The sequence below is a fragment of the Chelonia mydas genome, chromosome 4 (genome assembly GCF_015237465.2).
Source record: "Chelonia mydas isolate rCheMyd1 chromosome 4, rCheMyd1.pri.v2, whole genome shotgun sequence".
In the NCBI taxonomy this organism is placed as follows: Eukaryota; Metazoa; Chordata; order Testudines; family Cheloniidae; genus Chelonia; species Chelonia mydas.
The window spans coordinates 25,327,172-25,355,006 of NC_057852.1; the positions used below are offsets into that span (position 1 = coordinate 25,327,172).

A 27,835-nucleotide genomic window follows, 5' to 3' on the forward strand; every position below is an offset into this window, starting at 1 on the left:
CAGACCAAGATTATATCTTGAACATATGGTAAACTCCAGAAAAATAAAAAGTGATAAAGGAAATGGACCAAGGTGAAGGAGAGACTACTGTAAAGTTTTTAGAATACAGTCCTGGAATTCTGACTTGTGTTCTTCCAATTCACTTGATGTGACCCTTGGAAAGTTAACCTCTGTGCCACAGTTCAGACTTCTGTAAAACGGAGCATTACTAACTTTACAAAATACTTTGAGAGCCTCTGCTGAATGATGCTAGAAATGGGCAGTGGTGGTAGTAATAATGAAATTAAATGAGGTTGCATAGCGCTGTGAAGTTTGATACATAATGTGGAATAATAGATGGAAAAACTGTTCTAGTAGCAGTAATTGGAGGATATGAAAGCCACTCTGAAGAAGGTACATTATGAAATGTCTTCAGTATAGTGCAGTGTAACCTTAAGGAAAGTGTTCAGGCAAGGACTAGAAAATTGAGCTTTGTGGCGTAAATGGTGCTGATGAGAAGACTCACTTGGAGAATGAAGTTATCATCCCAGCAGAAAGTGAGATTAGGCAAGCACATGCATGACTGAGGGTTTCTAAAGCTGAAATGTGAAGGGAAGTCCAAGTTCAGATAAAGGAACCAATGTTTTGCAGCTGCTTTGGGAAGGTCAGTTATTTGGCAACTGCAGAAACTTGACATAGCCTGTGGAGGGAACTATCTCAATTTATCTACTTCAGTACTTTACGAACATATCATAGTTAAGACACTATATTAAGGGCGCTACTAAGGCCGCTCTCTTGTGCTAGGTCCTGTTGTGATGCTCCCTGGGGATACCCAGGGTTGTGAGGTATCCCGCAACTTCTTCCCCTTAGCATCAGGGAGCTTTGTCCATCCCTGCCAGGTGACTGCTGACACCCCGAGTCACAGGCAACACAAGCACTTTCCTCTCAGCCCAGGTGTGCACCACTGTCCCTCTGCAACCTGACGCATTCCAGCCCCAGCTTCTCTGACCATCTCCCTGGAGTGTGGAGACCGTATCCACTGGACACTCACAGAATTACCAGACCTGCCGTTCCCAAAGGAGCGGTTACGCCACAGCTTACTGGTTACATCTTAGGTTCTAGCTCTGCTTAACACAGAGCACTTAGATTTGTTTGTTCCGTAAACATATTTTTGTTTTCATTATAAAGAATACATATTTAAACTATAGCAAACAGGATTAATGGAAACAAAGGTTATATATAAAATCAAATCATAACACATTCTAGCACTTAAGCTTAGCTAACAAGATGCACTCTTGTCCAATGATGCACTGCTTCCCCCAACATCCTTGTCACAGCGTTTTCCAACCAGGATGCCTGAGACCCTCTCTTCATGAGATCAAGCCCATTGGCAACTTGTCTCCCCAGATGGGGGATACCGTGGCATCTTTCTGCACCCTTAGATGTGTCCAACCAGTCATTAGTTCTTCAGCTATGAAACAGGGATATTACTCCCTCCCCCATTTTTTTTATCTCTTCCTTTTAATTTTTCTTCCAAAGTCCCTGCAAGATCTTCGTTGGCATTTGACGTAGAATGCTAATAAATTTCTGTGGTCACAGTGGTCAGCTGCAGAGATAAGTGTCTCCCACCTCCTGTCTGGAGGAGTAGGTCTCAAGGCATGCTACCTCTGGGTGACCTGTGTTTAACTACAAGACCTTAAGAACATAATTTCCACTGTGTGTGTCTGTGTGTGCACACATCTCCTTACATATTACCCTCCCATAAATTTCGCAGAGATGATGACCACCAGTGTGTGACACATGATTTCAGTGAAAGTGTTACAAGACCCTTTTCGGTGACTTCGAATGTAAATGCCAGACTTGGAGGGTCCCTGTAATTCTTATGCACCCCTGTGCTGTCTGCCAGGTGGCATCAAGAGATCCTTGGGTCCCAACTGTACAAACACCCAGTAAGTTATGGTCTCTGACCCAAAGAGCTTGTGGATATCTAAAATCAGGAACAGAGAAGGGAGTGTGAGGAAAGAGTAATAGGAACATGAATTTATATAGACCAGAGTATACAATTAAATTGGGTGGCTTTATAAAAGGTGATGGAAACATTTAATGTGTTTCTCTTTAAAACTCTTCAAGACATTCCCTGCATCTTTGCACAAATAATTTTGTTCTTTAGCAACCTCTAAACCTTTTCCAAAACACAGTGTCCTTTTAGAAACGTAATATGCACAACAGCACGTGTTATTGCAAATGAGGTCCAACAAAAGCTTTATATAGTAAAATAACTATTTTTGTACCGGTTTTACTTCAGTTTATGGATTCATCTTATTTGCAGTACTGTGCCCCAGCACCTAGCTTTGCTTCGCTCCACTTGTGACTTTCCTGAGAATGTGCTACCATTATCTTGTAGATAGTAAGCCCTCCACAGCACTGATTGTACAGTGCCCAGTCCAGTGGGGTCACAGTCCTGACTGGGACCTTTGTGCACCACCATTACAGTCCTGTTTATTAATAACAAAGGTACAATTGAAATAAGTTTTCCGAGAGCAGCATATAGAGCTGCTGCTAGTTTGACATGGCTAACCCCTAAACCTCCTATAAAACCAGCACACCTAGCAACATGTGCTCCTGACCTCCTACCACACCTCTGTGTATGATTGCCCACCCATTTACATGAGAGTCAATGGAAAGGATGATTTCCAGCCAAGACTGTGCAGTTGAGGCTAAGGATTTATCTATACAGAAAGTTGTCCATTTCTCATTCTCTCACACCAAATGGTTGCAGAACATGAGTCTGTGTAGCCTAAAACCACATTCTGGATTTAAGAAAAAAAATAACTTCCAGCCCTGAGTCTCTTCTGTGTTAAGAGAGGCTGGTGGGATGGTGCTCTGATGTTGGAAGCGGCTTTCACAGCAGCACCCAGAACGCTGACAGCCAGAGTCCTTACTGATTTTTTTTTTTTTTTTTTTTTCTGTGTGGAGGGGCACTCTTCTCTTTGCTGCTCCCTAAGGCTTCAACTTGGGAGGTGGGGGATACTACAGAGAAATGGGCCACTCCTCCCCTGTAAGCCACATGCATCTTTTTGAACTGGAGAGAGATGAATGCTGGCAGCAGGAAATCAGTGGTTAGGAAGCAGGGAGCCTGTTGAGAGCTGTGTCATTACTGCAGGGTAAGGAGGCTGCCCCTGGCAGCTGGTCAGGACACATTCATGGGAAAACCCTTCCCCCTATGTAGCTCTTTAAAAGAAATTGTTGGCTGCCTACAGCAGTTCCAGTGTCATGGTGGCATCCAATTTCTTGCTACTCCCATCAGCGTGGTTAGACTCTGTGGAGCCCTTCCACCCAATTCCTCTGTTTGCTCCCCACAAAAACAACAACAAAATAATATTGGCTTCCCAGTGGAGGGAGAATACACCTCTTAGGAGAAGTCATAGCCTGGGACTTGAGATCTAAGTACTGGTGCTGTTCAAATGTATGCTGCCCCACAAGCTCTCAGAGTAGTGGCCAGGCCCATGACTCAAGTGAGGAAATGGTTGGAGAAAAGTGAAAATGAGTCTAATTTTGTTTTTGTCTCAAATCCAGTTAGTATCTAAAACTAAAAATGTTACATTTGGAAACTGTGAACTCCCTGCTAAACTGTCATGTTATTAATGTCATTGTTTTTATAAATTCTGCTTGTGCAAATCTCAGTATATTATCCCCAGTTTTATAGCATTTTCTGTTGATAGTGACGCTAATTTTTACTTGCTCATCTTAAAGTGGGAGTATATTAAATAGTCCTTGTTTGTTACAGTATCCACTGTTAAAATCTGAAAGGAAGGACAAGTAGAACGGTGAACAAAAATGGCCTTAAATTCTGCCAACTTTCATTATATTTTCATATTTTGGTATATTTCTATTTGATAGATTTCATAGCCATAAGGGACAGTCGTGATCATCTTCTCTCACCTCCTGTATAACACAGGCAATAGAACTTCCCCAAAGTAATTCCTAGCGCACGTTGTTTAGAAAAAACATCCAAGCTTGATTTAAACATTGCCAGTTCACTGCCACCCTGGGTAAATTGCTCCAGTATTAAAAATTTGCATCTTATTTCCAGTCTGATTCGCCTTGCTTCAACGTCCAGCCTTCAAATCGTATTATACCTTCCTCTGCTAGATTGAAGAGCCCGTTATTAACTATTTGTTCCCTGTGTAGGTACTAATGAACCTTCTCTTTGTTAAGCTAAATAGATGGAGCTCTTCAAATATATCACTAAGGCATGTTTTCTAATCCTTTAATCATTCTCGTGGCATTTCTCTGAACATTTTCCAATTTATCAGTGTCCTCCTTGAACTATGGACATGAGAAGTGGATGCAGCATTCTAACAGTGGTCACGTCTGTGCCAAATACAGAGGTAAAATAACCTCTCCACTCCTCCTCAAGATTCCCCAGTGTGTATATCCCAAGGACTCATGTTCAGCTGATTATCCACCATGACCCCCAAATCTTTTTCAGAATCATTGCTTCCCAGGATAGTCTCTCTCATTCTGTAAGCATGGCCCACATTCTTTGTTCCTAGACGAATACTTGTAATATTTAGCCATATTAAAACACATTTTGTTTGCTTGTGCCCAGTTTACCAAGCGATCCAGATCACTCTGAATCAGTGACCTGTCCTCTTCATGATTTACCACTCACTCTCAATTTCTGCAAACTTTATTGGTGATTTTGTTTTCGTTCAGGTCATTTGATAAAAATTTTAAATAGCGTAGGACTGAACTTATTCCTGTAGGACCTCACGGTAAACACACTTGTTCTGTGATTCCCTGATTACAAATACTTTTGGAAACCTATCAGTTGGGCAGTTTTTAATCCATTTAATGTCTGCCGTGTTAATTTTATACCATTCTAGTTTTTTATTTAAATATTGTGGGGTACCAAGTCAAACATCTTACAGAAGTCCAAGTATATTACGCCAACGCTATTTCCCTTATCAACCATACTTGTAATTTCCTGTTTTTAAAAAAAAGCTTAGTTTGACAGGATCTATTTTCCAGAAATATGTTGATTGGCATTAATTAATCACCCCTCCTTTTATTGTTCATTAATCAAGTCCCATATCAGCTGCTTCATTATTTTGCCTGTGACTTATGTCAGACTGACCGGCCTTTTTTACCTGGATCATTCTGTTTACCCGTGTTTAAAAATTGGGTTAAGAGTAGCTTTCTTCCAGTCTCCTGGAACTTTCCCAGTCTCCTAAGATTTATTGAAAGTCAACATTAGCAGTCAATCATGTTCCTGAGCCAGGTCTTCTAAAACTCTTAGCTTCCAGCAAATCTGTTCCTGGGTCTGCAGAAGCCACAGTGGGAGGTGCTACCTATACCCTGTAATGCTGGGGCTGATTGAAACTCTTGAATGTAAAACAGTTCTAGGTATGCATGTTTAATAAATAAGTCATCTTTCTTAATAAAAATAGCACCTGTAGCGCACATATTAAGGGGGATCAGCAGGGGGAGGGACCGGGGGCTAGCCTCCCGGGCCAGGCAGGAGGGTCCCAGGGTCCGGATGTGGCCAGTGGGCCGTAGTTTGGCTCCTGTCCTTTTTACCAGAGGTGGGCAAACTGCTGACATGGTACTATAATTCTTACCACTAACACAATTGTGTATAGTCTTGAAGCCGTTCAATAACTCAGGGAATGTGAGCTGAATTTCACAAACCTATAGGTGTTGTTAAAGGATTTAAAAAAAAAAAAAAGCCCCTCTCTGAAACAGGCTTATGGATTGTTCCTTCAGCTTCTAACAGGGATGAAAGGAAGCTAAGTCAGCTGAGAGCATTAGTAACGAAAGTTCACACTGGCAGTGATGTAATAACCTTTATATGTATTTTTCTTACAAAAAATGACTAATACAGTGTTTATGAATGATTAGAGTTATAAAACCATGTTTAAGCTGCTTGATGGTCATTTTTAATTTTGCTATTCGTGTCAATTGGAGTATTTTTTTTTCTTTTAATAGTTTACAAAAATGAGTAAGACAAACGGATTATCAGAAGATATTATATGGAACTGTAAAATATTGCTCAAAGAGAGAGAGGTGGTTCTAAAACTCATGAACAAATGTGAAGACATTTCAAATAAATTGACAAAACAAGTTACCAGGATCACTGAAGATGGAGGATGTGGATGGAACATAGAGCAACCTTCCATTCTGAATCAAAGGTACATCTGAATACTACTGACATACAGAAAACATTGTTTGATACTCTGTACAGGTGGAGGCAGAGATTTTCAAAAATGTGAGCCTGAAATCAGGTGTTTGAGACCATGTTTAGTCACCTAAATGAAGGGACTGATTTTTTTTCAAAATTTTTGAACATCCAGCAAGCCCCCTTGACTTAAATAGGAGCTGCTTCAATTCCTGCTTACCTTAGATGCCTGAATACAGTTGAGAGGTTAGGAACCTATTTTTGGACATCTGACCCAAAAGGATTTCCTTCATGCTTTACAAGGTACATGCACTGGGCTCACGTAAATTTACCAAAAAAAAAAAAAAAAAAAAACCATCTTTGTGGGAGGGACATAAAAGAAGGTGGTAATGTGAGTTTTTGCCATTCATGCGTGAGGGAGACTTACACATGCATTAATTGGTAACGCCCAACTTTTTCATAAACTAGATAAAGTAAGTTAATGGAATTACAGAAGTAAATAAGACAGCCTGCTGTGCATACTATGACTAAAAAGTTTTACTGAAATGTTATTAGAGTCTCAGCAATGTCTTAGGGTTTGTGCGTTACAGGGTTGAAATGCGTAGATGCCCTGATGTTCAGAATGTGTCAGAATTGACTCAGCCCTTCAACTTTCCAAGGCAGATAAAAATAAGTTCTGTGCAGTTTGCTGTATGGCTCAGTTTTGAATGAGATCTTGCAAACTAAGGCCTCGATCCTACAAGCTGCTCTGCACAACTTGATGCCTAAACCCACCAAGGAGCCCCCTTTGACCTCCGTGCTGCAGAACAGCCCACCCATAGCGAGCAATTTTCAGGAATTGAGCGTAAGGTCTTGTGCACACTATGTGGTCACCAAAAATTCCCTCTGTAGTGTATAGTAATAACTTTGGACTACTGTTTACGCCTCTGATTAAAAGAACAAATAGATATTTTGTTGAATTGTTTTGTTTTTGGTGTTAAATAAAAATAGAGTTGAGCTAACGCTTTCCCGGTGTGTTCAAAGCTGAAAAATGGATGATCATTCTTGACTGCATACCCTACTTTTCTTCTGTATCTCCTGTTCAGTTTTTAATTGTCAAAATAAACTTTCTAACGAGGGTCACTGTATGAGAGACTGCTAATAAGTTGTTCTGCTTTACCAATAGCTGCAGCTGCATCACAGATTCTGTAATAGAACTAAAATGGTTTTTCCATATCTTTAAGTAATTATTGTATGTCAATCAATGATAAAAAAGACAAAATATACATGGCTAAAGGATAACAGTGTAGTTTCATTATTTTTAAATAATTATTAAAACGTATAATGGATTCAAACAACTAAAAACAGTTTTTTAAACCTAAGTGACATTTGTTTTGTTTGTAATCATGGGCTGGGAGAGACGTTCACGACTCCTGAAAGTGAGTTCTTGGCTCCCAAGTGGGCTTTGGGTGGAGTAAATGGTAGGAAACCCTACAATAAAACTTTTAGGATGACCATTGTAAAAATTTATTATTTTCGTGATGATCTTTCATATAGAAACAATCAGAAGGAGCTAAAATTGTAAACTATTCTGTTTTTTCAGTATGGAGCTCAAGCCATATCAGAAGATAGGTTTGAACTGGCTAGCACTACTGCATAAACATGGATTGAATGGTATTTTAGCTGATGAAATGGTAAGTAGAAAACTGAATATTTAACAAATTTTAAACTGCTCATCTGACCTACTTTTATCTAAATAATTCATATAAAATGCTTAAATGATGTGTTCCATAACCACAAATTAGTAACTTTTCCAGTGGAAAATCACTTTAAAACTGTTGCTTTGAATTTTTTTCCTTTTCTTAAATTAATTGTGAGTTACTGTAGCAGTAACTAGTGAACTATTACTCACAATCTCACAATAAAAAGTCTTTAAATATTCTGAGGGCTTATACCATTAATATCTATTGTAAGTCAGAAGTAGAAATGAGATTGTGAGAATTTCATTTATACTGTATTGTAAAATTAATTTTAATTTGGAAACCACAAGTTCCTTTGTTTTGCGCAGGGTTACTCAAATTGCAATATCCCTTTACGAGAGAAGGGCTTGAATTTCATAGCCTTGGATAATTGGGGATCAGATGATGGTTTTGGGTAGTGGAAGCCACTCACATAGCAAAAAGCTTGCTTGAACAAGTGGATGTTTCTCACTGCAGTAACATCAGACATTTCAGGTGTCTAGCACCAGATCGTAATTTAACCCATAATAAATTTTTCAAATTCTCTTCACCACTTCTAAAACTGCTAGAAGATTGTGAGAAAGGTAGAATAGCAGAGACCCTCCCCTCCTTCCTCTGCCTTTCCCCTTACAACGTTTGGCTGTCAGCTGTGAATTCCCTTCTCCCTGTGTCTCTGGTTGGGTTTGAAATGGTTTGTGAGAGAAGGTTATGCATTTCTGGGTTCTTAAGCGGCTGTCGCCTGTAATTCTGACCCTCGGTTACATTTACCAGTGATATGATTGGTGCTATTGGTGTGGATATTTCATTGGGACTCGAATAATGTTCCTTGATTTCCAAGTACTTCACTCTACACTTGACATTAATCCTACTACTACCTCTGTGTGTGGGGTAGATAAGTATTCAGTATTTTAAATAGAAAACACAAAAAGACAGTACATTAAAAGTTGCTTGAAGCCTACTCCTATTGCAAAGAGCTTTCTACTAAATTTCTCTTCAGAATCCTAGTTTTTATCGCTCTCTTGTCGTAAATACCTGGAATACACTTTACAAAGATGGTCCTTTTTATAAAGGGCACTCAAAGGAATGCTCTGGATTTCAAATAATGGTCTGCACATCAATACCACAGGCCTTGGGAAGACCAGTTGCGGGGAGAGGGGGAAATAGATTGAAATTTAAACTAAAATGAGAACATTACAAATGGATTATAAGAATAAATGAAAAGACAGATTAATCGTAATGAGGGAGGGTTAAGAGGAAGAGAGTCATTAAATGATTTGAGGATGATTATTCTCATATTCAGGTGAGTCAAAGGAAGTATATTGTCTAAAATATAGCTGATAAACACTAATATTTTTTATTTTTGTTACACCTTTCCACTGACTATGTGTAAACACTTGAGAAATATCAACTCATTCGTCCCAACTATGCTTACTTTTACAATGACTATATTAATTTTAGTTTAAACTGTTAATGTTTCTTCCTAGGGTTTAGGAAAAACAATACAAGCTATTGCATTCCTGGCATACCTCTACCAAGAGGGTGATAAAGGTCCTCATTTGATTGTTGTGCCAGCTTCAACTTTAGGTAAGTTAAGGATTTTGCAAGTATTTGTAATGAAATAAAACAATCCTGATTCACGAATAAAAAGATTATGCAGATTGAAGTTTTAAGATCACACCTTTTATATATACATTTTTACTTCAGAGGAAATTTGGTGATGTAATTTTTTTATGCTAATGTTGAGTTTTCTAAGGGTATATCTACACTGCAATTAGATACCCATGGCTGGCTCGTGCTAGCTGAGTCAGGCTTGCTGGGCTTAAGCTGCAGGGATGTTTAATCGCAGTGCAGACTTTCTAGCTCCGGCAGCCCGAGCTCTAGGACCCTCCCACCTTGCAGGCTCCTAAAGTCCGGGTTCCAGACCAAGCCTGAATGCCTACACTGCAAACCAGCCCCACAGCCTGAGCTCAAGTCAGCTGCTGTGGGCCTGCCGTGGGTGTCTAACTGCAGTAGAGATATGTCCTCAGTGGCTGAAACTAAAGCTGTTAAACTGAGTTGAAGCCATAGCCTATATTGATATTGAATTTTTTTTAAGACACTTGCATTGAAATTACAGGTTGTAAGTAGGTACAAAAGTGATGATTAAAAAAAAAAATTATGTATGTTTTACAAAATGCAGCTACAATTTTAATGCAGTGCTCGTGTGTTAATTTTACTCTAACTTTGGTAGATTCTGGTCACTTAACACAGAATAAGACTGATGTAATTGGTGGTTTATTTCTCTACCAAGGGCACTTAACTTAAGGGTAGATTTCATTTTTTTTTAAAATATTACCGGACCCCTTTTGCACCACAGAATCCCTCGCAAAGGTGTACTAGATCCCTAAAAATGACTGGCTCTGTGCAGAGCTATCGATCTTTCTTTTTCATGATTATTAAACTTGCTCTCAATTTTCCTCCTTTTTTTAAAGAACATAAAATTTCCCTAACTGTAAAACAATTTTGTGGAATTTAACAACTTGTTTGCTTTGATGACCCATAGGCAGGATTTATCATTGGATAACTTCCTAGCTGATGTTTAAATAGAATAGTTTATAACTTCCAGGTTTTAAAGTGCCTATTTTAATTTACGGTATTGTGCAGCTAAATAGCTTGTCTTTTTCACCAACAGAAATTGGCCAGTAAAAGATATTACCTCACACAGCTTGTCTCTGTTTTAATTTAGACCTTCTTGCTTGTCTAAAATAACTTCATTTAAATGTGCATTTTTACAATTGAGTCCATTTATTCCAATAATTAAAAGGATATCTTTTCTTTACGCCTGAAAGATGTACAGTGAAAGATCTTCTTTCTCGGATTTTTTTAAGTGATTTTTAAAGACTTGTGAAAGGTGCCGAATTGATCGCTCTAGAGACTGTAGTCCTTAGCCAAAAAACAGGTACAGTATAGGGAGGGCAAGGGCAAGGTATCTCTAGGTGTGTTGTCAAGATGCCTCAGTTCTGTCCTAAAGGTCCCTTTTAGGAGGCCATAGGGTAGTCCATCCCCATTCGGTCCTTAGACCTCTCTGCAGAGATGCCAGTTGTGATGATATGGGCATCTGTCCATCGAGACCAACCTATGTGTCACGTAAAACCACTGATGTCAGTTTGACTCGGTAAGATTGTCGGCAACAACTTTTGATCATTATCTGCCTGGACTTGAATGTAGATGTGAAAGAATTTCGATCACTTTTCCAATTCCCGCAACAAGTTTTGTTATGAGGCTCTTGTAAATAAAGGTCTCTAGAAATAAATTTTTTAGAGAAATAAATGTCCATTCAGCCCAGAGTCTGAGTATTCTGCCCCGGGAAGTAGAGTTTTAACTAATACTGTTTTATCTCAAACATGGTGTTAATGAGCAGAAAAAAATAGAGTCCTCGTAAATTTATGTCTAAAAAGTGAGCTGTACAGGAGTAATGAAAATCCTCTTTAAAGATGTTTCTTTTAATTTTGTAAAAAACCTGATCTTTTCTTAATCCTCAAGCTCCTATATATTAGCTTCCAGTGAACGTGGGAAATATTTAGCATCTTTGTCAGCCATTTTTAACATTGTAAGATTTTATAACACAGAAATCCATAAAACAGTATCACATTTTTGCTTCAGCATAATTTCATTTGATTTTTAACTGATTTTTAGTCTAGTGCTGAAGAAGGCTAAAATGTGTTGTGAAGTGTATTAGTTTATATAAGATTCATATATTGCTTTCTAATAATCTTTTACAGATAACTGGATAAGAGAGGTTAATCTGTGGTGTCCTGCTCTTGATGTCCTTTTTTATTATGGTAAGAAATCTATTAGTCTTGAAAATACAGAAGCAAAAACATTAGTTTTAAGGCTAAGCTGATAATGTGGTAGGCTGCCTGTGCCACATAATAGAACATGAAATAGACATTGAGCAGAATTTTCAGGATAATAGTTTAAATACGGATAGTTAATGCACAGAAAATATTGTACTAATGTATCTATTTTTTTCTTCCTGTAGGATCCCAAGAGGATCGTAAGCAACTCAGAATTGACATTAATAATAAAGTTGTAAATTTCAATGTGATTGTGACCACGTAAGTACTGTAATTAAAAGAAACCAGTAAATGAAATAAAAACTTTGCTCTACTGACCTCTAGTGGTATTGAGCATCATCAACTTCTTGAATATAGACTCATATTTCAGCTCTCAAACAAGGAGTTGAATTGGGTCAGCAGAAAGTACTGTCAGTTGATTTTTTTCAGTCTTACTGTTCAGATGGCCAGTGTCAAAGCTTAACACCTTTTTTGTGGTAGATATGTAAAACCGCTCTGACCCACAGCATGGTACTGGTAGAAGCTTCTACTGCTTTCTCTGCCTTCAAGCAAGACAGAAGGAAGAGTTTAGAATACAACCAAGAGCACTAGGAGCTACACAAAGAATGTCACCATCACTGGTAGCTCAAGATAGGTGGAAGAAGCTCACAAACTTGGACTATTGTGATACTGGGTATCAACATCATGTAGCAGGGGTGGCCAAACTTTTTGGCCTGAGGGCCACATCGGGGTGCGAAACTGTATGGAGGGCCGGGGGGGAGGGAAGCTCACGTTCATCTGTAATTTGCCAGTGCCAAGTTATGTTCTGTAACAAATGGAAAAAAGGCAACTGTACCCTAAAGTCACCAGTATTATTGTGTCCCAAAGTCCTTCCTGTGCCCCTTGCAGATACACAGGGACAGATACTCAAAATTTGCAAAATGCAAACATAACTTGCTTTGGGCTTTACATCATGTATCCCATCTATATAAAAAAAAATATTGGGGCTTATGTGTCTGTCCTCATTTGTGGCTCTCAAGTCCCTTCATTCTGCAGAAATGTGCCCCCAGATGGTTAAAATCAAACAAGAATGTGCCTTGCCGTCAATATTTTTGCACTAAATATTCCATTAAATATTTTTTGATCTCATAGGTTTTCTGCTTTTCTCTCTCTCTCGCTCTTTTTTTTTTTTCTATTTTTTGTTTGATTCTGCCATTGACTTGACTTTATACTTTCAGATTTTTAGCTGGTTAGGTTTTCCTTTCCTTAATCTAAACCGCCTTTCACTCCCATTATCCTTCATTCTCCCTTCTTCCTATGTGACTGCTTTCCAGATTACTTCTTCCTGCTCCCACTTCCTCTTCCTCAGAAAGACACCTATCAGTCACTCACCTTAGGAATGAAGAGTTAAAGGTGAGGCCTGCTCACCAGACCTAAATTGGAGCTGGTTGATTGATGCAGGAGAGAGGTTTTGGTGTCGGACAGGACCATGGGACCATCCCCTAACTAGATGGAGAAATGTGCAAATGCAGGACCGGTTGTCCCTTGTGCTGTTGGAGATGGGAAGGAGTCATTCAACCTGTTTGGAATTAGTTTAACTCCTAGAATCTGTGCCTAAGTTCACAGGCACACTGCACCTCTTTAAGTGCATGTTTAAAACTTAAACCTCTGCACATACTCAGTAATTTGTAAATATGCATAACTTGGTTCTCTCAAACAACTTTTTACACCTTGAAACATTCTCAGTGAAGACTGAGTTTAAAACCTCAGAAATGTAATAGTCCTGTTTTTAAAAATGAGAGAAAACATTTAACAAAGTAACGTGAATTTTTTGAGTCAAGAAATTTGTGTATTGCACCCTCACAGAATTCTGATGGCCATAAGGATTTTGCTCAGAATGTAGTAGACCAGGGGTGGGCAAACTTTTTGACCTGAGGGCCACATCTGGATATAAAAATTGTACGGCAGGCCATGAATGCTCACAAATTGGGGGTTGGGACCAAGGGGTTCAGAGGGCAGGATGGGCATCAGGGCTAGGGCTGGGGCAGGGGGTTGAGGTGTGGGGAGGGAGGCTCAGGGGTGCAGGCTTCAGGCGGCACTTACCGGAGGCAGCAGCAGCATGTTCCCCCTCCAGCTCTGGCATGGCCAGGCAGTTCTGCGTGCTGCCCCATCCGCAGACACCACCCCTGCAGCTCCCAGAAGCAGCGGCATGCCACCGCGCCCTTCCCCCCTCCCCCCCCCCCCCACCCCCCCGGCTCCTATGCAGAGGCGCGACGCTGGGCAGCTCTGCATTCCGCCTTGTCCACAGCCGCATCTCCCATTGGCCACGGTTCCTGGCCAGTGGGAACTGGGGGGTGGCACTTGGTGTGGGGGCTGCATCTGGCCCTGGCCCTGGCTGCCCATACACATAGAGCCGGAGGGGGAACATGCCACTACTTCCAGGAGCCTCATGGAAAGCCCCTGACTCTGCTCGCTGGCTGGAGCGTGAAGCGGGGCAAGTCCCTGACCCCGCTCCCTGGCGGGAGCTCGAGGACCAAACTAAAAGGTCCGATGGGCCGGACGTGTCCCGCGGGCGGTAGTTTGCCCGTAGTAGATATTGAAGTTCTACATTGAGAATTGATTATGGAGAATATTAGCTTCTTTTTTGGTATTCTGTAATTGTCAGCTCCAAACTGTTGTGGTTGGTCTCTTTCAAAGATACTGCTTATTGGGACATTATCATTTTGTTTAAATGTCTGTTATGTCATACTTTTAGGGCTTATAATTTAACTGAGTTTAAATTGCAGCATACCCTATGTTAATAGAGGTATTAAACAGTCACTTATTATATATTCCTCTGATAGGTATAACTCCGCAATTAGCAGTGCAGATGACCGTAGTCTGTTTCGCCGGCTGAAGCTTAATTATGCAATCTTTGATGAGGGTCACATGTTGAAGAACATGGGTTCTGTACGCTACCAGCACCTAATGACAATTAACGTAAGAGATTTTTTTTCAAGTAGTCCTACCCTCCATTTACTCGTGGGGGCGTGATGAAATTTTGGGCTGAAACAAGAAATAGAATTTTTAATGTAAGGCGTTGTATGTTTCAAATTTAGGAACACGATTGCATGCAACTAAATGCCAGTCTGGATATAGAACTGGTTCCTACTTTGGTAACTGTAAATGGAGATATATTTCCCAACTAAATATAAAGCATCTTATTCTTACAGGATCTTTCTAAGGTAGTAGTTAAATTTTAGAATTTTGCTTGATTTCAAAGTATTACTGAAATATAAATTGTCTAAGATGCAATGACCACCTGTAAGTAGTTCTCAAACTATAGAAAAGAGATTGTGCCAAAATGATAGGGTAGTTGGGTGTGTATGAAGGGTTTACTACTCTGGTTAATATAAATCATACAAATTAAGACTTTGTAAGAGGTATGTATGTGCAATTCTGAAAAGAGACAATTATGCTGATGAGCTGTTTGTTAAACTCTTTGAAAACATGCCATGGTCTAAAGTTGGGGGAGGAAGAAACATGAGGATTTCAGGTGTCACTTTTCAACTACAATTGACTTGAACAGAAGAAAGGTATACAGCAAATCTCATGAGGTAAATTTCCAACTTAATCCTTTCAAAAAGTTCCAGGCTACCCAGCGTTTCTTGTAGAAGAGGCAAAATGTGGCTGTAAGACAGATCATCCATTCAGAAAACTTGAGGCATGTTACTAGGTTGGGCCATGGTGAAAATTTCCACGTGGCATGCTCTGCTTATTTTGTTAAGAAGCTAACATCACTGGAAACTAGTCTATTTGATGCATATTGTGGACATGAAATATATGGTTGGAAAAAGGGATAGAACTGAATGCTAAATTCCTGTCTTCTGTGACTTTTTCAGCACAAAAAGTTGCCTAAGCTATTCTTTAGAAGGAAAATGATAATTGCTCTGGTAGTCATGTTGTGTTATTTTTGTGACTTTTTTCATATTGGTCAAATAGGCAAAGAATCGTCTGCTGCTAACAGGAACTCCAGTTCAAAATAACCTGTTGGAATTAATGTCTCTGTTGAATTTTGTCATGCCACACATGTTCAGTGGTAGCACCAGTGAAATCCGGAGGATGTTCTCTTCAAAAACAGTAAGCAGTAAAAATACTTTTTATTTCAAAAGCATACTTCCATTGCTGTAATACTCCTTTTTTATAAGGTTTGGTTTAGTTATTAACCTGTTACGGGACCTTGGTACACCCTTGAAAACATCACATCCATACAGACTAAACCAAATGGGTGAGATTGTATTGTATCTCGGTGTCCCAAAACTCTTGTAAATTTTGGTTACATGAGACCAAAGGAGGGCACTTTTTCCCCTCTCTGGCTCCTGGGTGATTGCATGCTCCAACCTGAGAGACAAACTAAGTAATAATAATGGTATTAATAGAGTTGAGAATTTTCATGTTATAAAACTTCAAATTTTTTCTCATATTTTTCTTAGAAAGCTGCTGAAGAACACAGTATATATGAAAAGGAGAGGATCGCTCATGCGAAGCAGATCATAAAGCCGTTTATCTTGAGAAGAGTAAAGGATGAGGTAAATCTGTTTACTTGCAGCTATGCTAATGAATATGAAGTGATGTTGTAGCCGTGTTTGGTCCCAGGATATGGAAGACAGGTGGGTGAGGTATATCTTTTATTGGACCAGCTTCTGTTGGTGGAGAGGACAAGCTTTCGAGCTTCACAGAGCTTTTCGTCAGGTCACTCTGTGAAGCTTGAAAGCTTATCCCCACTCCATGAACAGAAGATGGTCCAATAAAAATATTACCTCACCCAATTCGTCTCCCTCAATGGATATGAAACATTTTTATTTTTGTAATGTAAAACATTGAGAACTCAGTTTTAGGAAACGTAATAGCAGTGAAGGCATTGAAAATTCTCATAGTATGTGCAAGAACCTGTAAGCGTTGGGTGCCATTTTCTTGAGCCTCTGTCCCATACCTTAGACCCAATCAGTCCACTTTTCTTCATCACCAGAAATCTACAACTCCTTCCCAGTCACCCCACCCCCAAAAAAATGAGGCTTGAGCTACTTTTCTTCTTCCATGAGTTACTCTTCTATTCCTGTTAGAACTTTACTTTTTGCCCATACTGCTTCTGGTGCTTATTGTTTCCTGCCTCTTTCTGTTTACAGCATTGTAAGTGATTGTCCTGATGGCATCTCTGAGATTTGCTGTACTGTTAAGCTGTAGCCACCAAATGAGTGGCCTCACTTATCGCAAAGTCCTATTTTGCTTCACAGTAACATCATTTTAATCAAAAGATTAACTGCATGTATACGGTATAGCTGCAACTGTGGATTTAAAGTATCTTGGGGTCCTCAAGGCCTTTTTTGTTTTGTTTAAGAACCCAAAGACTGTTAGAGTGCTTGGTTCTGTCCCTGGTAGAAGTAGCTTGTCACTGGCCCCTTCCATCTAGAATTGCCTGCATGTAAGAATTGAACAAATTTTAAAAGCATTAGCATTCTGAAGGGTAGAAATTTGATCCTTATCTTGCTGAGGTTTCTTCTTTCCCTGTTTGTTAATGTGCTCCCTTCACTGCTTAGTGTCATCTGTTAATAGTTAACCAATTATCAGGGGGTAGCCGTGTTAGTCTGTATCCACAAAAACGACAAGGAGTCTGGTGGCACCTTAAAGACTTCTAGTGACGCCGTCAGAGGACCCAGCCACATCATCAGAGGCTCATTCACCTGTGCGTCTACTAATGTTATATAGGCCATCATGTGCCAGCAATGCCCCTCTGCCATATACATTGGCCAAACCGGACAGTCCCTATGTAAAAGAATAAATGGACATCAGGAATGGTAACATACAAAAGCCAGTAGGAGAACACTTGAATCTTCCTGTACATTCTGTAACAGATTTGAAAGTAGCTGTACTTGAACAAAAACACTTCAGAAACAGACTTCAAAGAGAAACAGCAGAACTAAAATTCATTTGCAAATTTAACACCATTAATTTGGGCTTGAATAGGGACTGGGAGTGGCTGGCTCATTACAAAAGCAGCTTTGCCTCTCCTGGAATTGATACCACCTCATCTGTTGCTGGGAGTGGACTATATCCAGCTTGATCGAACGGGCCCTGTCAGCACTGGTTCTCCACTTGTGAGGTAACTCCAATCCCTTCATGTGTCATTATATAATGCTTGCATCTGTAATTTTCACTCCATGCATCTGAAGAAGTGGTGTTTTACCCATGAGAGCTTATGCCCAAATAAATCTGTTAGTCTTTAAGGTGCCACCAGACTCCTTGTTGTTTTAGTTAATCAAGGAACCCTAAGCAGAGATTTGCCTGATAAGTAGGAAAATACTTTCCAAATATTTTTAAAAATAGTTCTTTAACTTTGCAGTCTATCGACTTCTATTCTTAGGACATGATCCGAAGTCCACTGTGGTCAGTGAAAAGACTGAATGATTTTTAATGGTCTGGGATCAGGCCCCTAAAGAGTTGCTCTTAAATACACATTGTTGCAGTTCACCTTGTGGGCAATGCACAATTTCAAACCATTCATAGTAATGGTTATTCACTTGAAATGTTTATCTTGTCTCATCAGGTCCTTAAACAACTACCCCCCAAAAAAGATCTTATTGAGTTGTGTGATATGTCAGAGAAACAGGAACAGCTGTACTATGATCTCTTCAACAAACTAAAGAAATCTTTTGACAGCCAGGGTATGTGAGGGTCTGGTTGTTTTTCCCAAACTGTCTCTTAAATTGTACTAAGTTTTTGATTTGTGGAAACATCAAATGCTTATTAAAAATAAACATATTAGATTTTAGAAACCTCAAGTCATAGTTGCATAGATTAAATGTTTAATTTTTTTATTTCATTAAATCAAATGTGTGGAAATGATTGCAATATTTTTTTTGGTCATAGAGAAAAACTCAGAAATGGGCAATGTCATGATGCAGCTTAGAAAAATGGCAAACCATCCTCTCTTACACCGCCAGTATTACACAGCTGACAAACTGAAGATGATGTCAACGCTTATGCTCAAGGTAAGCTCATAGGATTCACAAACGTACTGTAACTTCTCTGCGTTCTTCTTTTCAGGATCTCGAATGAAGATGTTTGGGTGCCAATCACTTGATTAGAAGTACACATTTGTGAAACTTGATTTCTTTAGATTTTTCCAGTTGCATCTATCCAATGCCCAGATTGCACTGCAGGCATTTTAAAATTTGAAAATAAACTTCCAGATCAGCTCTAAGAAGACTTGCTTAGGAGAAGACATTTCTGGCTCCACATTAGACCACTTTTCGTCAGCCACCTCATTTTCTCAATTGACCCTTCTCCTTCATACATGAAAAGCTTAGGAGAACAGTTGGGTCTGCCAGCATTTCCTGAAGGTCACCAAATGTGGGCTGTGGAGAACCGAAGTGGGGAAAGCATATGTACATGAATTGTCCTTTTCCTAATTTGGCTTTGATTAACTCGCACTGTGTTTTGGATTAGATCTCTTTCTAAAACAAAAAAGTTAAAAACCCATCTGAAAATATAATAGGCTCCTGAATAAAAGTATAAATGTAACCAGTTTTTAATGTACCCATGTCCGCTGCACCTGGAGCCTAATGCGGGGGGGGACTCCAGATGGGTGGTGGTGTAGTTTCTCTCTTCTCCACCACCCCCCAGTCTCCCCTTACCATTTTTTAGCCATGGCTCTTTTCCTTTCCTCTTCGTGCCCAGGCATCACATCCCTCTACCCACACTACAACCTGGGCAGGGCTTCCCATGTTTTCTACCACTCATCCAGGGATTGGACTCCCCAGGAAGGAGTATTTCTTCAAGGGAAAAGGTCTGACATAGGGATAAATGGTCCCAGGGTTTGAGGGTGTGTGGTTGGTGGCTAGTGAAGTAAAAAGTCTCCCCAGTAGTTCTTCATAATTCAAGTTTCTGTAGAATCTTATCCCAGATGACAGACATCAATCCTCCACCCTCTCCCATAAACAGAACTTGCAGAGTTAATTTTGCATTAGACCACGATGAACCAACTTAGTGTGTGTGCACAGGCCTAGTTTCTGGTGCTTTTGTTCTCTGCAAAAACATTGGATGCAACTGTAGTTGCATAGTCTTACTGGCTCTTAAGGGAAGTATAAATATGCCTACAGTGGAATGCATTATATTCACTTTGTTACCTTTTTTACTTTTAGGAACCCACGCATTGTGATGCCAATCCTGACCTCATCTTCGAAGATATGTCTGTGATGACAGATTTTGAGCTGCATTTGCTTTGTAAACAGTATGCTAGTGTCAGTGACTTTAAGTTAGAGATGGATACAATTTTGGATTCCGGAAAATTTAGAACACTAGAGCGCATCCTCTCTGACCTTAAAGAAAAGGTTTGTACTAAAAGAGTATTCTAGTTTAAATGTCTTCTGCTGTTCACAACTTTGTTTACCACTGATTTACTGAATCCCTATTAACAAGCAGCTTTTACATGCTAACTGGATTTTTCTATAGAATATTACAGGATATCTTATGACTTTGTGGCACCTATTTGATAGAACTGTAGTGCTGTTCCGTGTCTCACATGCAGTTGATTTAATAGGGGAAATTGCAGTCCTGCAAAAGTGTTCAAACAAGTGTGTTTAGGGTTGCTCAGTGTTCAGTGCTAACAGTAATGAATCCTCTTGCTTTTCTGAAAAAGCTGTTTTTTACCTTTTGTACTAATAAATGGGATTAGATATTCTAGTGTGTATAAAACTGTGCAAAAATAATATTTAAAGTTTAGGGAAAATGAAACGTTTTTCCCTGTTTCCTCCAATAATTAGAATATTCATCCTGGAACACGACCATAGTCTCTTAAGGTATGTCTCCACAGCAGCTAGGTGGTGTAATTCCTAGCATGGGTAGACATACTTGTGCTAGCTCCACTCGAGCTAGCACACTAAATATAGCAGCGTGGCCATGGTGGCACGAGTGACAGGTTGGACTACCTGCCCAAGTATGTACACAGGTTTGTTGGGTGGCATTGTACTCGGGTGGCTAGCTCAAGCCGCCACCTCTGCCATTGTGATCACTCGGCTGTTTTTAGCATGATGGCTCAAGCAGAGTTAGGAAGGAGGGGGCGAAGATGATGATGGATTACAAAGACAAGATTATGATGTTCATTACTTTAGGCATTTGTAGGGGTGCCTCAGACAGTAATGACCAGCAAGGCTAAGTCTCTTGCCTGTTGCAAGGAAAACCATTGAAAAATAAATCTATTTTAGTAAAAGTATTATTTGTGAGGGGTTTTGTGTGTTTGCAGTTGCATCAATAAGAGATTTTACTGTATTTAACTGCTAGTGCCCAAATTACGTAAACGTTCAAATTTGGATGCCTAAAGTTAGTAATCTAAATATATGTTTTGGCACCTAAATAAAGGTGAACTGTTATTCTGGGATGCTGAACACCCCACCTCTGATTGAAAGTAGACCATTTAAATAAAAGTGCCTAAATATGGATTTTGGTGGCTGATCTAGGCATCGAAGTTGGAAAATTTAGGCCCAAATGTAAAGTGCAAATAAGTGAGTTTCTAATAAAACATTTATGTAATTAATGTCTTCCCTAACTGACTTCTTTTTCTCCTTCCCCAGGGTGATAGAGTTGTATTGTTTAGCCAGTTTACTATGATGCTGGACATTTTAGAAGTTCTCCTAAAACAGCAACAGCACCGATATATTAGGCTGGATGGGAAGACACAGATTTCTGAAAGGTAAGTGAAACTTTCTTTGCATGAGGTGGGAGTAAGTTAATGCAGATGTGCCGTTATTTTTCCCACAAAGTTGAGTATTTCAAGTATAGATACTCACTACAGCAATGGGAGGGGTTCTCCCATCATGTAGTTAATCCACCTTCTCCTTAAGAGGTGGTAGCTAGATTGACGGAAAAATTGTTCCGTCAGCCTAGCACTGTCTACATGGGGGGGTTGTTTAACGAGGTTGCTCAGGGATGTTGATTTTTCACACCCCTGAGTGACATAGCTGGATTGACTTAACTTTTGAGTGTAGACCTCCCTGTCCCTCCACTTGGCTCTCCTTTCTCCACTAAACCAAATATGAGTTTCTTGTCTTCACCGGCTGGTCCCCTGATATTCTCCTCTTTCGTATCTTCCCTTTGTTTCTTTAAGCATTGTCCTCTCCACTCTCCCACGGATGCCAGTCAATGCCCTCCTTGGCTTCTTCCACAATCTTCTCTATTTTTTCTTCTGTCACCTCCTATTTGTAGAGTGCCCCTCTGAGCTGGTTTGGAAGGCCACTAACCTCTCTTCACTCAATCTTCTCCTCCTTAAGACCCTCTTTAGCCATCTGATAGTGATTAGGATGTGAGGCTCTTGGGAGTAATGTGTAAATTGGCGGGGGGCGGGGTGTATTTATATTAAAAACGTGGAACTGAAAAGATATCTCTCTCCATCCTAACTGCTTTGCTTACATGTTGATTTCTCCCCCCCTCCCCCCCCATTACTCTGTCTGGAAAACAGCTATTGTGATTAACAAAATTGTTTTTCACAAGGCATGATTTGTGTATGCTTTAATTTTGTAGGATACATCTGATAGATGAATTCAATACAGACATGGGTATTTTTGTATTCCTGCTTTCGACCAAAGCTGGTGGCCTAGGAATAAATTTGACTTCAGCCAATATTGTCATTCTTCATGACATTGACTGCAACCCTTACAATGACAAGCAAGCAGAAGATCGATGCCATAGAGTAGGTCAGACCAGGTAAGTTTTTAATTAATATTACACAAGCAAACTGAAGGAAGAAGTGTATGCGGTGTGTGTTTGTCTCTGCCTGCTCTATAGTTTGGAGATGGTGGATATTAGGGAGATGGAAGAAAAGAGAATAAAGGTACACCGGACCCTCACTAGAACACGCGTCTACACAGTGCTAAATCGCATATGACGAGGTCGCAGCCGTGAATCCCAAATTTAATTACTTTAATTGGAAGTCATTTTAACGCGGTCCGCACTATAACACGGTTAACGCGGTACCGTGCATGGATCCCAAATCCCGCGTTCTAGCAAGGGTCCGGTGTATTAGAAAACAACATGCTGAGGAGAGTGGCAGGAAAGTGGAGGGTAGACAGAGTGCACATGGAAGAAATCAGAAGGAAGATGAACTGGGACTTGGATAAGCTGGAGAATGCATGTTTGAGGTGGGTTGTATGTGTGATAAGAATGGGAGAAGAGCAATCAGCAAAGAAAGTATGGGAGAAAGATGGCAGCAAGAAAGGCCATGAAAGACTGAGGATATGGTGGAAGGACTGTCAGGGTATGTCTGTACTACGAAATTAGGTCGAATTTATAGAAGTCGGTTTTTTAGAAATCGGTTTTATATATTCGAGTGTGTGTCCCCCCGCAGAACATGCTCCAAGTGCATTAAGTGCATTAATTCGGCGGAGTGCTTCCACAGTACCGAGGCAAGCGTCTACTTCCAGAGTGTTGCACTGTGGGTAGCTATCCCGCAGGCTCCGCTGCCCATTGGAATTCTGGGTTGAGATCCCAATGCCTGATGGGGCTAAAACATTGTCGCGGGTGGTTCTGGGTACATATCGTCAGGCCCCCGTTCCCTCCCTCCCTCCGTGAAAACAGCAGCAGACAATTGTTTCGCGCCTTTTTTCTTGAGTTACCTGTGCAGACACCATACCACGGCAAGCATGGAGCCCGCTCAGCTCACTGTCACCCTATGTCTCCTGGGTGCTGGCAGACGCGGTACTGCATTGCTACACAGCAGCAGCAACCCATTGCCTTGTGGCAGCAAACAGTACAGTAGGACTGGTAGCCGTCATCATCATGTCCGAGGTGCTCCTGGTCACCTCTGTGAAGTCGATCAGGAGCACCTGGGCAGACACGGGCGCAGGGACTAAATTTGGAGTGACTTGATCAAGTCATTCTCTTTAGTCCTGCAGTCAGTCCTATTGAACCATCTTATGGTGAGCAGGCAGGTGATACGGATTGCTAGCAGTCCTATTGCATCATCTTCTGCCGGGCAGGCAAGAGATGAGGATGGCTAGCAGTCCTATTGTACCATCTTCTGCCGAGCAGCCCATGAGATATGGATGGCTTGCAGTCCTTCTGCACCGTCTGCTGCCAGCCAAAGATGTAAAAGATAGATGGAGTGTATCAAAACAAGAAATAGACCAGATTTGTTTTGTACTCATTAGCAAAACATCCACCCCCACCCCCACCCCCCCCCATCTAGGGGACTCATTCCTCTAGGTCACACTGCAGTCACTCACAGAAGGTGCAGCGAGGTAAATCTAGCCATGTATCAATCAGAGGCCAGACTAACCTCCTTGTTCCAATAAGAACAATAACTTAGGTGCACCATTTCTTATTGGAACCCTCTGTGAAGTCCTGCCTGAAATACTCCTTGATGTAAAGCCACCCCCTTTGTTGATTTTTAACTCCCTGTAAGCCAACCCTGTAAGCCGTGTCGTCGGTCGCCCCTCCCTGCGTCAGAGCAACAGCAAACAATTGTGCATCTGAGTTGAGAGTGCTGTCCAGAGCAGTCACAATGGAGCACTCTGGGATCGCTCCCGGAGGCCAATACCGTCGAATTGTGTCCACAGTAACCCAAATTCGACCCGGCAAGGCCGATTTAAGCGCTAATCCACTTGTCGGGGTGGAGTAAGGAAATTGATTTTAAGATTCCTTTAAGTCGAAATAAAAGGCTTCATCGTGTGGACGGGTGCAGGTTTACATCGATTTAACGCTGCTAAATTCGACCTAAAGTCCTAGTGTAGACCAGTGCTCAGAGAAGTTGGAAGAAAAAAGGACCTACAGATTTGTGCCATGGACCGAAAGGAGTGCAAGGAATCTTGGGCACCTCCTGTCCCTTGTAAGTGGGAAAAGAAATGAAGTGAGGAAGTGATTGCACTAATCATAGAATCATAGAATATCAGGGTTGGAAGGGACCTCAGGAGGTCATCTAGTCCAACCCCCTGCTCAAAGCAGGACCAAACATCCCAGCCAGGGCTTTGTCAAGCCTGACCTTAAAAACTTCTAAGGAAGGAGATTCCACCACCTCCCTAGGTAATGCATTCCAGTGTTTCGCCACCCTCCTAGTGAAAAAGTGTTTCCTAATATCCAACCTAAATCTCCCCCACTGCAACTTGAGACCATTACTCCTTGTTCTGTCATCTGCTACCACTGAGAACAGTCTAGTTGAAAGCAGCTATCAAATCCCCCTCATTCTTCTCTTCCGTAGACTAAACATCCCCAGTTCCCTCAGCCTCTCCTCATAACTCATGAGTTCCAGTCCCCTAATCATTTTTGTTGCCCTTTGCTGGACTCTCTCCAATTTATCCACGTCCTTCTTGTAGTGTGGGGCCCAAAACTGGACACAGTACTCCAGATGAGGCCTCACCAGTGTCGAATAGAGGGGAACGATCACGTCCCTCGATCTGCTGGCAATGCCCCTACTTATACAGCCCAAAATGCCATTGGCCTTCTTGGCAACAAGGGCACACTGTTGACTCATATCCAGCTTCTCGTCCACTGTAACCCCTAGGTCCTTTTCTGCAGAAATGCTGCCGAGCCATTCGGTCCCTAGTCTGTAGCGGTGCATTGGATTCTTCCGTCCTAAGTGCAGGACTCTGCACTTGTCCTTGTTGAACCTCATCAGATTTCTTTTGGCCCAATCCTCCAATTTGTCTAGGTCCCTAGGTCCTATCCCTACCCTCCAGCATATCTACCTCTCCTCCCAGTTTAGTGTCATCTGCAAACTTGCTGATCCACACCATCCACCAGATCATTTATGAAGATACTGAACAAAACCGGCCAAAGGACCGACCCTTGGGGCACTCCACTTGACACCGGCTGCCAACTAGACATGGAGCCATTGATCACTACCCGTTGAGCCTGACAATCTAGCCAGCTTTCTATCCACCTTATAGTCCATTCATCCAGCCCATACTTCTTTAACTTGCTGGCAAGAATACTGTGGGAGACAGTGTCAAAAGCTTTGCTAAAGTCAAGGAACAACACGTCCACTGCTTTCCCTTCATCCACAGAACCAGTTATCTCGTCATAGAAGGCAATTAGATTAGTCAGGCATGACTTGCCCTTGGTGAATCCATGCTGACTGTTCCTGATCACTTTTTTGAGAGAGTTCGATTTTGGCAGGCCTTGGGTAGGCGTGACAACTTTCTGGGAGGTATCAGGCTAAATAGCTCCAAATTGTGGAAAGGAACAAGTAATTCTGAATTCACAGTAATGATATAAAGGACTTAATCCTCTTTTTTGTGTTTCAGAGAAGTACAAGTCATAAAGCTAATCAGCAAAGGGACTATTGAGGAATCTATGCTCAAAATCAGTCAGCAGAAGTTGAAGCTAGAGCAAGATATGACTGCAGTAGATTTAGGTAAGTCTTTATTACTCATATTAGTTGATGTCATGCTTCATAGCTGTTCTCGATATCAGTGGTTCTCAAACTTTTGTACTGGTGACCCCTTTCACACAGCAAGCCTTGGAGTGCGACCCCCCCGATGAATTAAAAACACTTTTTTATATATTTAGCACCATTATAAATGCTGGAGGCAAAGTGGGGTTTGGGGTAGAGGCTGACAGCTCGCAACCCCCTATGTACTAAGCTCTCGACCCCCTGAGGGGTCCTGACCCCCAGTTTGAGAACCCCTGCTCTATATAGAACTAAATAAATTTGCTACTTCTCCTTAAAGTGCAATTTTATTCTGAAAACTGAGTCCTTGGTGTTGAAAATCCAAACTGCTTCCCGTGTCCCCTGTTGCATTGTCACCTAGCTTTCTCTTAACTTCTGCAATGCACTTATGAAAAATAGAAATTAATATTAAAAATGCCGCCAGATGTACTGTACTGATTATATTCGCTTTCCTAGTTAATTCAATAAAAACCTTAATTTTTATATCACTTCAAGCTGCCCCAGAACTCACTACTGGAATACCACAAATGCAGGGGCTGTGCTGTGGAATGTAAGTCCAGCTTGCCTCTGAATACTCTGGGCATGATGGATGATTACAGTTGATTAATCTTAGTAGTGAAAACCCAGTGGTGTTGTACACATTGAAAGAGCTACAGTCAAGTCAGGGGGGACTTCTTGTTGAAGTATAAAACTAGACAGAGCCTTACTGCTTGGATGAACAGGATTTATTCGTGTGAAATGTTTTCATTAATGCAGCACTAATGCTTTGCTTTTATTCTGCAGGAGAAGAAGGGACCATTCCAGCAGATATAGCCACATTATTAAAAGCTTCATTAGGTCTGTAAAATGTAAATAAAATAGCTGTGGATTTCACTGGCGAGAAAAACGCAATGTGGTACACCCATGGACTTTGATGTTACTGGTGACCATAAGTTTTATGAACATTTATAACTTTTTGTAATTCCTTTACTGTATTTCTCATGGTATTGAAGATTTTTAACACTGATAGAATTCTCCAGATGCTTGAAAACAAAATGTGTAAATGCCACACACATATGTAGTGCATAAAATGTTGAATAATCCATATTTTACAAAGCAGTTTTAAAAATGGGGACCTAGTTAGTGATCACTTTACCAGATCTGCTAATGCTTAAGATTTGTCAGTATTTTTGTAATTATTTCTACCTCCCAAATATATATAAGAACTGTCTGTTTCACTGGATAATGTGTGTAGATTTTTTTTACATGTGCCTTATTTGACAATGCTCATGTCTGTTTATGCTTGTTTTTGTTCATTTGAAGTACCGTACTGTTTTTGTATCGACTTGTTCAAATAAAATTGTCTAGATGACCAGGGTCGTCTTTTATTTGAAACAATGTTCCACTTTATTGGTAGGAACAAAATAAAAAGAAGCAGCTTTCAAACTATTTCAGATATTCTACTTTAACTACTCTTTGCTTAATCAAATATTGGTAGTTATTTCATTTGTACTGCACTCAGAACTGTGCTGAGAAACATGGATGTAAAGACTGGGTTCCTGCCCTATAGAGCTTTCAGCCTAAGGCCCTGATCCTGTAAAGACTTTATGCACTGAGAGTACTGGGTAGTTCTGTTCATTTCAGTGGGACAACTCAGTGTGTAAAAAGAAGCATGTAAGGCAAAGATTTAATTAGGGACAGGGCACAAGAGAAATCAAAAACCAAGATAAGGAGAAGAGAGGAATCC

At 40.7% G+C, this 27,835-nt stretch overlaps 1 protein-coding gene across 9 annotated transcripts in view; it reads left to right on the forward strand.

The window, feature by feature from the left end:
• SMARCAD1 (SWI/SNF-related, matrix-associated actin-dependent regulator of chromatin, subfamily a, containing DEAD/H box 1) overlaps nt 1–27,460 on the forward strand; it is a 79,399-nt gene extending 51,939 nt beyond the window's left edge. For all 9 annotated transcript variants that reach the window (XM_007063001.4, XM_043545174.1, XM_037896874.2 and 6 more), the window contains 15 exons: nt 5,971–6,173; nt 7,743–7,833; nt 9,363–9,462; nt 11,640–11,699; nt 11,900–11,975; nt 14,537–14,672; nt 15,675–15,812; nt 16,166–16,261; nt 18,277–18,394; nt 18,600–18,721; nt 19,874–20,062; nt 21,302–21,420; nt 22,248–22,430; nt 25,964–26,073; nt 26,893–27,460. In XM_007063001.4, coding sequence (XP_007063063.1) covers nt 5,971–6,173; nt 7,743–7,833; nt 9,363–9,462; nt 11,640–11,699; nt 11,900–11,975; nt 14,537–14,672; nt 15,675–15,812; nt 16,166–16,261; nt 18,277–18,394; nt 18,600–18,721; nt 19,874–20,062; nt 21,302–21,420; nt 22,248–22,430; nt 25,964–26,073; nt 26,893–26,954 — 1,803 coding nt within the window. In that variant the 3' untranslated portion in view covers nt 26,955–27,460. The remainder of the gene's footprint in view (nt 1–5,970; nt 6,174–7,742; nt 7,834–9,362; nt 9,463–11,639; nt 11,700–11,899; nt 11,976–14,536; nt 14,673–15,674; nt 15,813–16,165; nt 16,262–18,276; nt 18,395–18,599; nt 18,722–19,873; nt 20,063–21,301; nt 21,421–22,247; nt 22,431–25,963; nt 26,074–26,892) is intronic.
• Nucleotides 27,461–27,835: the final 375 nt, after the last annotated feature.